A 13,913-nucleotide genomic window follows, 5' to 3' on the forward strand; every position below is an offset into this window, starting at 1 on the left:
TCATCCACCCATGCCTTCATTAATGGACACTGGGGTTGCTTCCAACTTCCAGCCATTCTGAATAATGCTGCTTCAATGAACATACATGTGCAAACACCTGTTCAAGCCTCCAGTTTCCATTCTTTTGCATAGATACTCAGAAGTTGAATTGCTGGCTCATGTGGTAATTCTGTTCAAATCTTTGAGGAGCCTCCATTGTGGGTTACATATCCCACCAACAGTGCACAAGGGTTCCAATTTCCCTATAACCTCACCAACACTTAATTTTGTGTAGCCACCCTAATCGATATGAGGTGGTATCTCATTTTGGTCTTTATTTGAACTTCCCTAACAATTAATACTGTCGAGCATCTTCTCATGTGCTCGTTGGCATTTGTATATCCTCCTTGGAGAAATGTCTGTTCAGGTCCTTTGCCTATTTTTTAACTGGCATGTTTGTTAGACTAGGTTTCCTTCTATCCAAATATGTTTGCCAAATTTTTTAACACTGGTATTTTTTCACTTGATAAACTTTTGTGGGTTTTACGTTGTTTACAAAACAGAATCACTGATTCCACAATCTGATAGTTTATCAAGATCTCTGATCTTTCAGGATTGCGTGACTATGATGTAACTGCACATACTTTTAAGCTCTGTGATGAAAAATACTGTAGTTCAAGTAAAGGACTGAAAGTTGTAGCAGTGCACTAATGCTGGCTAAGAAGACCATCGACAGAATGGAAAAAGTATTATTAGCACTCATGAAATACATGCTATCTAAATTTTATCTAACATTTATTTTTTGCATCCTTTTAAGTATAATATTTCTTCTTATCTAGCATTACTTCTTTAAATTTATGGATTTATTTCCCAGGCCTAATACCATAAAGGGAAATGATTCAGTTTGATGACAGGGTTTTGGGATGAGGGCTAAGTCTTGACATGTGTTATCTGGCATGATCCATAAATCATCTGATTTGTGAAGATTTTGAAATAATTACTTTAACATGAACTAATGTTGTCATCTTTTTCCCTCCTGCTGGTCTCGAGTTCCCAAGGAGTTCCTTAAATTGGGAACTATCATCCATATATTAGAAATCAGAGACCAAAGGTGAAACCAATTGACTCTAGATTTATACCATATTGCTAGGCCGAGCCGATTTCTTTGCTTCTGGAAGTACAAAGCATTCAGAAAGCAGCTCGACCTCCTTCTCAGGTCTTGAGCTCCTCTTTTATTGATCAATAGTATATGAAAAATAAAAGTAACTAGGGACTGAAGTAGGTCAAACATACATTCATGTATAAAACTGTGTGATGAAATAGTACTCAGTGCATACACATAAATCCCATAAATACAGAACGCTTTTAAGCAGAACTCTTTTAAGAAGAGCAACTTCGTCTCTTTTAACGTAATGGGAAGTCATTTTATTCATGTTCCAGTCCAGTAGATTCCCTTAATTTCACAGTTTCATGAAGAGTTCCCAAGGGAAACTATCATAATGTTCCTTATATCCATTAACAACTCCGTATCAGCCTTAAAGCAGTATTTGCTAATGGGAAAAGATCTTTATTTAGAAATTGTGTATATGGAAAAACTTGACCTTTACACTTGTGTTTAAATATTTGAGAATGCATATGAAGTCAGTCAAGATACTTTATCATCAAATATTATCCTTTCATACTTAAAAATTTTAAGACCAATATCTCAGGTTTGTCAAAATTTGAGTTAAAGAATGTTCAAATGAAACTCCCTTGTCTCTGTTCATCTGAGGCGTCAAACCCAAAAACAATGCCGGAAGTGCCAGAACACCAGTGTGGAGGACTGTGTTATCTGGCATGTGTTATCTGGCTAAAATATGAAACCTGTTTTGCTGCCCTTGGCTTATCATCCATTTGAAGGTATGCAAGAAAAGGTAGGGAGGCAAATAAAACCTTTAGCAAGGGCTTCCTTAGAAAGAGTTGTCAGCATGCTATGCATTTCACCCTGCCACAGGGGAGGGGCAAATTGCTTCCCCATTACTTCAAGCTAATTGAAGGAGACTTCCAAAAAAAAAAAGCATCTGTGATCTTGGCCTGTGTTCTGAGAACTTGAAATTACCTAAGGACTTGACTTGTTGCCTAAAAACATACCAAAAGCAAGATGTTAAGGTTTCATCAGTTAAATGTAGCAAAAGTAACAGGTTTGTAAATAAATTGCACAACCCCCAATGATAGAAACGGATGGTATGCCCTGTGAGCCATCAGTGTCCCATCAGAAGAGCAGAACTAGCTTGTTTAAAAGGAATTCTACCCATAAGGTTAAGCAGAAACTTTATTCTGATGCCTATAGGAACATGTGTGTTGTATAGAGGACTGTGTACAGAGGACCACAAAAAGACAGGGGCTGAAGGGGAAGAACTACAGTCCGAGGTCTCAGGATCCTACAAAACTCCCCACAAGACAAAGAACCACCAACTGAGTTTCAGGTATACAGAAGTCTCCAATGCAAGGCTCCAACTATACCCATCAATCAAAGGCTTTTGTGTACCCTAAAGGGATACTCACTTCCCCTTCCCTAAGAGAGCCTGACTCTGAAGGAATTACACATAGAAGCTAGCAACAGGGAAGAGAAGAATCATGGAAGAATGAAGAAACTGTCAACCTCCAACACACACCTACTCTTTCCCTCTCTCTCTCTGTCTTCTCTCTCTCCCCTTCCACTTCTCTCTCTCTCTCCCCAGACTCCCAAAAAGGCAGGCCCAAGTTGGGGAAAGGGAAAAGTCATAAACTGCACAAGAGTCTGAAGTTATGGTTTTAGATTGGGCTGGACTTTTTAATACTTTAAATGAAACAACCAGGGAAAAAAACATAGGACTTGTCTGGGATTTCATCCATGAAAAATGAAAATAAGTCAAGGATACAGGTTGCAGAGGTAGGGTGGGAGAGAATAGTCTCTGCATCTACTCCACTGAGTCCAACTCGTACAACACATCTGTTATATGTGTAAGGGTAAAAAGAAGTATTTAAAGATAAAGAGGTTATTCCCTTTGGGGATGAAATAAAGGCATAAAGTCACTTTCTGGAGTCAGTCCATGTCTACAGACAAAATATAATCTCAGTCCCTAGCTTTATGGGCTGTGTTTTGAAATCCTGTATTTATGTGTTAAGTTTCCCTTCCCCAGCAGAGATGGTGTCATTATTTGTTTAAATAATGAGTTTGGTATGAAATGGTAAATATGTCAAACCACACTTTTGCTGGGGATCACTGACTCTAAAGTTGGACAGATGGCCACAATACTCTGGATTTCTGGAGAAAAGAAAAACATTTCCGGAGAGAACAGGGTGCAACCAAGACATTCATAATTCAGACCAGTAGTTTCCAATTATTTTGACTATAAGGATTCCTTTCAATGTCATATCCAAACTATTTATTCAGTCTAGAAATGATGCTTACTGCCATGTGAATGTCATGTACCCTAAACTGGACTACAATCTTGAGAGGTTAAAAAATAATAATAATAAAAAAATAAAATTTGCCCATTGTTATCCCACATACCTTAATTCTTTCTCTTCTGTCCTTCCTTCCCTTCTTTCTTCCAACCTTCTTTCCCCCATCCACTCCTCCTGCCTTTCCTTCCTTCCTTCTTTTTCTCCCCTTCAACATGTTTATGGGGTTACAGTGCAGGCAGACATCTAGATATTCTTTTTTTTTTTTTAAGATTTTATTTATTTATTTGACAGAGATCACAAGTAGGCAGGGAGGCAGGCAGGGGAGAAGGAGGCAGGATGGGGAAGCAGGCTCCTGGCTGAGCAGAGAGCCTGATGCAGGGCTCGATCCCAGGACCCTGAGATCATGACCTGAACCCAAGGCAGAGGCTTAACCCACTGAGCCACCCAGGCACCCCAGTAAGTCTTCTTTAAGAGATGAGGTTATGTGGTGAATATGCAGAAAATGATGAGAATAGATACACACACACACACACAGACCAGCTCACTCCCTAAGAATCCAAGTGCAGCAATGTTCTGTTTTGTAGTCGTTGCCATGATATGAATGTTGGATGCAGTCACTGGACGGTTTGCCATGGCTATTTGGGCTCACCGTTCTCTGCTACTGACTCTGAAACACTATGGAGGCATGGGGATTTCTTCAGTAATCTAAGGAAATTTTATCTTAATCACTACTCTCTGGAATATGAACCTTCTCTCAATGTCCAGTGGCTTCTTTTTTTCATTTTTTAGGCAGCTTTATGAAAACATCATTTATACAGCATTAAATACATCCATTGAAAGTCCATAAATCAACATACAGAGTTTTACAAACATCACCACAATCTAAAAACTTTCCTCATGCTTCTTTGCAGTTAATCCCCCAAGCCCATCTCCAGCCTTAGGCAACCACTGATCTGCTTTCCAGCTTATAAGTTTGTCTTTTCTTAGACATTTCATATAAATGGAATCAGACTATACCTAGCCTTTTGCACCTTGCACTGTTTCATATAGTTTGATGTTTCTGAGGTTCATCCATCTGTAGTATGAAGCAGGACTACACTCCCTTTGATGGCCAAAGTAGGTCATGCTCTTGCCATCAAATGTCTAAAGTCACTGCCAAAGCCAAAGGTCATGCAGCTTTTCTCCTATGTCCTTCTTTTGTGCGCTAATATGCTTAGCATAGATTTTGAAAGTTGACTCGGCCTAAATTCCTGGGATGAATCCCACTCGATTGTGATGTATTGTGATTTTATATACTGCTGGATTCAATTTGTCCCTATTTTGTTGAGAATTTTTACTTCCATGTTCATGAGAGATACTGGTCATTGGTTTTCTTTTATTGGAATGTCTTTAGTTTGGAATCAGGACGCTGCTAGCCTCATAAAATGAATTTGGAAGGATTCCCTCCTTTTCTCTTTTCTGGAAGACATTGTGTAGAATTGGTAGTATTTCTTACTCAATGTTTGGTGAGATTCACCAGTGAAACCATCTGGGCCTGAAGTTTTTTCCAAAGAGTTTTCAACTAAAAATGTAATTTCTCGGGGCACCTGGGTGGCTCAGTGGGTTAAAGCCTCTGCCTTCGGCTCAGGTCATGATCCCAGGGTTCTGGGACTGGGCCCCGCGTCGGGCTCTCTGCTCTGCAGGGAGCCTGCTTCCTTCCTTCTCTCTCTCTGCCTGCCTCTCTGCCTACTTGTTATCTCTCTCTCTCTGTCAAATAAATAAAATCTTTAAAAAAATGTAATTTCTCTAATAGGTATAGCACAATTCACGTTATTCTTGAGTAAGTGTTGGTACATTGTGTCTTCTAAGGATTTATTCTATTCTATTTCATCTCAGTTTTTGAATTCACGGGCATGGAGTTATTTGCAATACTCTGTTGATATCTTTTTAATGTCTTTGTTGTCAGAAGTGATGACCCTTCTTTCATTCCCAATATTGTATCTTTTTATCTTGGTCAGCATGACTAGAAGTTTGTCAGTTTTTTGTTTTTTGTTTTTAGCATAGTTGACACACATTACATTAGTTTCAGGTGTACAATGTAAGTAATTCAACTCTCTATACATTGTTACGCTCACAAATGTAGCTACATTCTATCACTCTGTAATACTATTACATTACTGATTATATTCCCTGTGCTGTGCCTCTTATTCTCAGGGCTTATTCATTCCTTAACTGGAAGCCAGTACCTCCCACTTCCCTTCACCTATTTGGCCCACCCCCTCCCCACCCCTAGCAACTATCAGTTTGTTCTCTGTATTTCTAGGTCTGATTCTGATTTTTGTTTATTTATTCATTCGTTTTGTTTCTTAGCTTCCACATATGAGTGAAATCAAATGGCATTTGTCTTTCCCTGACTTATTTCACTTAGCATAGTGCTCTAGGTCCATTCAATATCACAAATGCCAGACCTCATCCATTTTTATGGTTGTATAATTCCATGTCCAATGTTACTAATCAAGGTCCTTCAGCAGGTTAGTCAGTATTTGATTCCTACCTATTTTAAAGATTATTTTTAATATACTCTGTATCATATCCCTCTATAGCTCAAATCCTTCCCTGTATGCCATAGCATTTTCACCCCTACACAGTGTCTTCTCAAGCATTCTGATTGTTTTGGTATTTCAGGCACATTGGCTTTCTCGTAGGCTTTTAAAGAACTTTAGATCCTTCCTACCTCAGGACCTTTGCACATGATATTTTTGCTGCCTGAAATGCTCCTCCCTTTGATCTTCAAATGGCTGGTTCTTTCTCCTGTTTTAGGTCTTTAAATGATAACTCCCCAGAAAGGGCTTTTCTGACACTATGCATCTCCTCCTCTATGAATCTCTGTCATAGTACTAACACAATTTATTAGTACTTGCCATACGATTTTTTTAACTTCTTTATAAAATGTCTCTAACAGTAGGCTGTAAGCTCCTAAATGCAGAAATCATGTCTGTATTGTTCATTCCATACACTCAATGAGCCGGGCAATACAGAATTTCATGAAATATGCATTGGAGTGGGAGAAGGGAGACAGAGAAAGGGAGGGAAGGTGAGAGGGAATTACTTGGGCATTTCTGGATCTTTTGCTATGCTGAACATAAAAAGGTACACAGAATAATATAACAAATATGCATGTGTATTTGGCAAATACAGTTGAAGTCCCGTGTATGTCCCTACCCTGTCCCATATCCCTCCTTCCCCACTCCCCAGGCGTAATCATTCTCTCAAATTTAGCATTTTTCATCACCATGTATGTCTTTATATTTTAACCACTTAACCACTTATATTTTAACCACTTAAGTGAATTACTAAAAAATATATACGATTTTTATTGTCTTAACTCTACATAAACAGTATCATCCTGCATATAACTGTTTGTAACTTGCTTTCTTCACTGAATTTTATGTTTGGAAAATTCATCTAACTGAATTCATGTTGTTCCAGCTTACTCTTTCCATTGCTTAATGGTATCCCATTCATTATATTACACATTTAGCCATTCTCCTACTAAAATATACTTCATCTCATATTTTCACCTTTTTGCTATTACAAACAATGCTGCTATGAAAATTCTTCATGTCCCCTCATGCACATGTTTGAGACTTTCTATAGGGACGTACCTAAAAGTGAAAACTGGAGATCATAGGGTAGATTTGTGTACAATCTCAAAACAGCTTGCCAAATTACTCCCATGTTGGGTATCAACCTGGGTATCTGTCCTCCAGCAACATTCACAGATTCCTCTGTCTGGTAGAGTCAGGTTTTTAAATGTCTGTCAATCTCTTAGGTGTGAAGTGGAATACTATTCTTGTTTTAATTTGCCTTTTTCTATTTTTATTTAAATTTTAGTTAGTTAACAGACAGTGTAATTTGCATTTTTCTAAAAACTACTGACCCTGAGTAACTTTCTACAGCCATTCGGGTTTCCTTTTCTGGAGCTCGGCCCATTTGTCTGTTGAACTGTTTCTCTTTTCTTCTATTGGATTTAAAGAAAAATTTTAAGATATTCTGGTTATTAATCCTTTGTCAGTTATCTTCCAGGGATCTGTGACTCATCTGCTTGCTTTTTTATAGTGGCTTTTGATGCACAAAAGTTTTACATTTTAATAAGTAGTCAAGTTTATCAGTCTCTTCCTTTGTAGTTCATACTTTTCGTATGTTGTCTACAAAATTCTTCCCTGCCCTAAGGTCATAAAGACATTGTCCTATATTGTTTTCTAAAAGTTTTAGAGTTTTACTTTTCATATTTAGGGTATAAATCAACATTATGTTACTATATAGAATAAACTCAAGATCAAGGTTATCTTTTCCTTTAAGGATAACCAATGTTCTACCATCAATTATTGCATATTCTACCCTTTAATGATCTGGAGTATAAGCCCTAAAAAAAAAAATGTTTCCATATATATGCCAGCATGTTTCTGAGCTCTCTATTCTGTTCCATCGATGTATTTCTTATCCTCATACTAATACCACACTATACTATTACTACAGGTTGTATCAGTCTTTTTATCTAATAAGGCAAATCTGCCCACCAGGTTCTTCCTTATAACTATCTTAGCTATTCTTAGCTCATAAGTAGAGCTCTCAGATTTTTTTCTACTTAAAACTAAAGAATGGATCTAAAATATTCTCTTAAAATATTCTCTCTGATAATGAGTTCTGAGGTCCCTCTTGAGGACCTATCCTCAAGCAGAATCCTGTAATCTGTCCATACAAGGACAGAGATTAAGAAAATGCCATTGGGGAATTCACAAAAATCAAAAAGGTACTTGGCAAAGCCCTTTCCCAACCCCCAAAAAAAATTATTAAAGGGCATACACAATGTTCCTACCACAAAATTATTCTGGTCAATAATATAATGCAATGTTTATCCTTCTAGAAAAAAAGAGCAATGAAGCTAATAAGAAGAAAAGAAGTAAATATTTTTAAATGTGGTAGAGAGGATTTTTACTGCTAACTTTTTATAATTAATAACATGCTCAGAAGAAACAAAGGAAAGAGGGTACAACTTAAAATTAAAGTGCCATGGAGAATATCATTATACTAAAAGTATAAAGAGGTAGAGAATGGTCAGTTTAAAAAACAAAACTTCTTTAAGAATATAAATATGCCCTTTCGGAGATTTTCTTCACCCCCTGGTACAAAGGACACATGAGTTTCCTCAAGAAGTAATTCCTAGTGAATGATAGCTTTTTAAACACTGCCCCCTAATGTTCATACTCCGAAATGGTAAGAGGACCTTACAAAAATAATCCTTCCTCCCTTGTGATCAGTTGAGCATTTTTGTTCTGCAGACCAGATTTCACAGACTGAGGCAATCTCAACCACACAACTGTCAGAGTGCATTAAACTAAATCTCCCAGCCATTCTAAGATTACTCTCATCAGCAGTAAGGCCAACATGTGAGTGAGAACAGACTATTTGGGCTTGGACAGCACTGACAGAACAGCAATGCCACTGGGGAACATCAGGGAAGTCTAGGATCCCAATCATAGCATGTGCAACTTTAGACTGATCTAATCAGTCTTATTTAAAAAAAATATGAAAAACAAACACTGATTACCAGAATATCAAACTTTTACAAAAGAGATGGCCTTACTTTATATACACATAGATTCATGACTCATAAACGACCTTTGCTTCCAAAGACTCCGTTGACATTTAGACTCCCTGACGAGTAAATATGATTAACAATAAATGAAAGACCAAGACTATATTCTTCTCAAGTCAAGCTGTTCAGTGTCTTGTCATCACTTGACAATTTAAGTTATAACAATGTAACATACAACAATGATATACATCTAAGTAGGGAAAGCACAGAGGCAATTAATATTTAGTCAAGAGGCCTGAATTGTAAAGCCATCTGCCATGAAATAGCTGTAGGACCAGAGGTCTCTTGGACATTGCGGACCTCTTTCCTTATCAGGAAATAAAGGAGAATGAACTGTATGGGTGTTTTTCTCATGATTGTCAGGAGATGGGGATGTAGAGGATTACAGAATTATGGAAGGTCCTTGTTCAGACTGTAAGTGCCTCTCCCCATCACCTCCTTATTCCCCCATCCCTATCACCGAAAAGCATATCAAATCTGCACTCTCCCCATAGCTGAGAACTTCCACATTATACAGTCTATCTCCAGGGCTCTTTGACACACTAAAATGTGAACACGGGATCTGAGAGCTGGAAGAAAATGCAGAGATCCTCTAACCACAAGCCAAGACCCAGAAGAACTGCTGGCTTTAACTGTAGTTAGTTATAGATGTGAAACTTTGGGAACTGTGAGGCTTCCCAAGTGGGGTAACTTTTCTTTTTTTTAGATGTTATGTATTTATTTGAGGGACAGCGCAGGAGCAGGGGAAGGGGCAGGGGAAGAGAAGAAGCAGACTGCCTGCTGAGAGGGAAGCCGGCAGCCCAACCTGGGGCTCCATCTGAGGACCCTGATATCATTACCTGAGATAAGTTAGATGCTTGACTGACTGAGCCACCCAGATGCCCCCCAAGTGAATTAACATTTTTGTTTGGCTGGAGGATGTGATAAAATACATTCTTATTCCTAATCTTTACCCCTCTTGGAATCCATGCCTTGCCATGTGACTCTGTAGATCCTGCCACAAGAGTAGAACATATTTCACCATGCATTCGTACTGGGCCTGGTCGAGTGACTTGCCTTGACCAAAGGAATGCAAGCCAACGGGATGTAGCTAATGTTTTAAACGTGCTTGTGAGGTTAGGCTCATTCTCTTGTACTCTTGCCTTTCATTATGAGGAAAACGCGCCTTTGGTGGCCACTGGTCCAAGGAGTGTGAAAGACAGGACCAGCACAGCAGGCCCCCCACCCCTGAAACTTGGAGCCAAATCTAACCAGTATGGATCAGCTGAACCTCCGCCAATGCAAATTCATGGGAATGAGAAATAAATATTTACCGTCATTGAAGATAGTGCATTTGCAAGTTATGTAGCATTTTATGATAACAAGGTAATGTGAAGATAATATTTTACCTATTTTAGTAATTTAGACCTCCACATTTCCAATAGACTGTGAAATTTTAAGGAAAAACCTTTCCCTCTTTCTGACACATATAAATATTGATATTCAGACACAAAGACTGAAGTGTGATTACATAGCTATACAATAGTACATTTAAGAAAGAGTCAGATTTAGTGATAAAGAGTCATCTATTAATTTACAGACGCTGGCTCTCATGTTGATTCAGTAGCGAAGTTAACGATCATCCCCTCTAAAATAGTATCGACCAAACATTGCAGTTATAGCTTAATCTACATTTAAAAAGCACCACATAATTATACTTTGAAAAGCATCATTTATACTAAAGTAATATGTCATAGTCAAAGCATTATTATATCTCAATTAACCTGAATGCATAGAAATGGGAGTATTTTGGTTATTATTACTTTATGACTAATAAAGAAACATTTTTAATCCTATCGCTCCTCAACTACCCCCACCACTCCTACCCTAATTCAAGCTGCTAGTATCTCTAGCCTGGAGTAGCTTAATAGCTTCACAATTGTTCTTCCACTTGTAACGTTGTCCTCTACTGTCTGTTCTCAACACGGTAGCTAAAGTGATCCTTTTATTGGGGGGGGCTTTTTTTTTCCCAGTGTTCCAAGATTCATTGTTTATGTACCACACCCAGTGCTCCATGCAATACATCCCCTCCTTAATACCCACCACCAGGCTCACCCAAGCCCCTACCCCTCTCCCCTCCAAAACCCTCAGTTTTTGTTTCTCAGGACGTTAGGAGAAGGAAAGGAAAAGAAAAGTGATACTTTTAAAAATACATCAGATCACGTGGGTGGAACTGGAGGGTATTATGCGAAGCAAAATAAGTCAATCAGAGAAAAACAAGTATCATATGATCTCACTGATACAGGGAATTTGAGAAACAAGGCAGAGGATCATGGGGGAAGAGAGGAAAAAATGAAATGAGACAAAACCAGAGAGGAAGATAAACCATAACAGACTCTTAATCTCAGGAAACAAACTGAGGGCTGCTGGAGTGGAGGGCGGTGGGAGGGATGGGGTGGCTGGGTGATGGACATTGGGGAGGGTATGTGCCACGGTGAGTGCTGTGAATTGTGTAAGACTGATGATTCACAGACCTGTACCCCTGAAACAAATAATACATTATATGTTAATAAATAAACAGGTGAAATTTTTAAAAAATAACATAATAAAAATACGTCAGATCATTATCATTCTTCTGTAAAATACTCCATTAACTTACAAACTTATTCAAAGTAAAAGTCAAATTCCTTAAGAGTTGCCAACAAGCTCTTCGAGATCTTGCTAACCAACATCTTCCTGTTTTTCTTACTGTTACATTCCCCTTGTTCCCTGCTTCAGCCATCCTTGATGGTCCTCAGACATGCCCAGCACGCTCCTGCCTTAGGTCCTTTGCACTTGCTGTTTCCCCTTCCTGAAGCCATCATTGCCAATATCTGTATGATTCACTCCTTTACTTCATCCAGGTCTCTGCTCAAATGTCAGTTTATCGAGGGAGACTTCTCTCTCTCTCTTTTTTTTTTTAGCATTTTATTTACTCATTTGAGAGAGAGAGTGTGAAAGCATGAGTGGGGTGAGGGATTGGGGAGGAGAGGCAGAGGGAGAGAGAAAAGCAAGCTCCCTGCTGAGCATGGAGCTCACTGTGGGGCTCAATCCTAGGACCCCAGGATCATGACCTGAGCAAAATGCAGACGCTTAACCGACTGAACCACCCAGGCACCCCCAAGGGAGACGCTGTAGGACCAGAGGTCTATCTCCAAGTATAAAATAGCTCCTCCTCACCCCATCCCTCTTGCCCTACTTTATTTCTCTTTAGCCCTTATCATTAATGGGCTCAATTACAAAAAATTAAAAACTTAAAGAATAAGTTTATTTATTTATTTACTATATATCTACTTAACCTATAATATAAGGCAAACCTCCATGTATTATCCACTGCCACAACCCAGAACCTTAGAATACTGCCCGGCAAATCACACACCTGCAGTAAATATTTGGTAGATGAATGAAGAGTGAAAATACTATAATTTTTTCTGATAAAAACTATTAATGTAACTAAGAATTTTCACAGCCACTTTTCTATATTACCTCCCTAAATTAATAGATAAGTGCTTAAAAATAGATTAAACTAACTCAAATAATAACCTTGTTTCCTTGGACCTAACACATACACACACACAAACACCCACAACATTCCCCAGCTAAACAATCTGGAAGACTACTGAACTCTTTTCCTTGACCTGGCTTAACACCTTTGAATAAATTAAGGGGATATGTTGATTTCCTGTGCTACGCTAAAGCCAATTAATATTTCACCTACAATTCTATGTATGAATTAATATTTTGTATTTTATAAATACAAAAGTATTTTTGTAAATACAAAATACAAAGTATTTTGTAAATGTCTGTAAAATATCAATAGAAAAATTTGCAAAAACAAACAAACAAAACTACAGACGTACAATTCAAGAAGAAATACAAGCAGCCAATAAATACATGAAAAATCTTCATTTCGGTTACCTATAATGATTAATCAGAGGGCGAGGGCTAGGGAGAACAGAATCACTTCAAGAAAACCAATACGAGCAAGAGGCTTCTTACAGGAACAAAGAAAGCCAACTAACTAGAAAATCTATTCGCTGACAAGAGTGTGGGATCAAAATACCTGTGATAGAACAGTAGATGATGTGAGGGGCAATCTTGTCTATATCTTCATATCCAAGGCCCATAGCAGACAGTCTGCCAGGGATGTAGTTTTCCACAAATACATCACAGACAGCTGCAAGCTGAGGAAGGAGGGGAAGATGAGTCAGACTTCTTAAGGGACTTCCAACCTTTGAACAAACCCCCACATGACACAATTTGGATTTTAGTAAACACAGCTGATCCTCACATTGTAATAGTCAAGAAAAATCACAGGAAAAGTAGAATTACAAAGTAGAATTAAATGAACATAAAGGCACCAGTGGGTCAACTACTTCGAGATTATTACGGACAATAAGACAATGGCCACTAAAATAGCAAGTAGCATGGTGTTAAGGGGATATGCTTACATTAAATGTAAGAAATATCTAGGTTACATGGTCCTAATATAGTCTCAAGTAGCTTAGATAGAAAAGTTAAAATACATGTACAAAAATATATGAAAAACAGGGGCGCCTGGGTGGCTCAGTCATTAAGCGGCTTCCTTTGGCTGAGGTCATGATCCCAGGGTCCTGGGGTCGAGTCCCGCATTGGTCTCCCTGATTGGAGGGAAGCCTGCCTCTCCTTCTCCCTGCTTGTGTTCCCTCTCCCGCTGTCTCTCTCTCTCTCTCTTTCTCTCGCTCTCTAATAAGTAAATAGAAAAACCTTTAAATAAATAAATTAAAATATATGGAAAACATCTTAAATCCTGTAGAAGAAACTAGATACAATGTCTTTGCTATTCTCCATCCTTACTATGTAATATTCC

At 38.3% G+C, this 13,913-nt stretch overlaps 1 protein-coding gene across 14 annotated transcripts in view; it reads right to left on the bottom strand.

Moving 5' to 3' along the window:
- The window catches only part of SUGCT (succinyl-CoA:glutarate-CoA transferase), a 787,044-nt gene that overhangs the window by 730,004 nt on the left and 43,127 nt on the right, over positions 1-13,913 (bottom strand). For all 14 annotated transcript variants that reach the window (XR_004276715.1, XM_032304187.1, XM_032304179.1 and 11 more), the window contains exon 6: positions 13,128-13,248. Coding sequence is in view for 13 of the 14 variants with exons in the window: in XM_032304187.1 (XP_032160078.1) it covers positions 13,128-13,248 (121 nt within the window). In the remaining variant the exon portion in view is untranslated. The remainder of the gene's footprint in view (positions 1-13,127; positions 13,249-13,913) is intronic.

The sequence above is a fragment of the Mustela erminea genome, chromosome 11, assembly GCF_009829155.1.
Source record: "Mustela erminea isolate mMusErm1 chromosome 11, mMusErm1.Pri, whole genome shotgun sequence".
NCBI classification, from domain to species: Eukaryota; Metazoa; Chordata; class Mammalia; order Carnivora; family Mustelidae; genus Mustela; species Mustela erminea.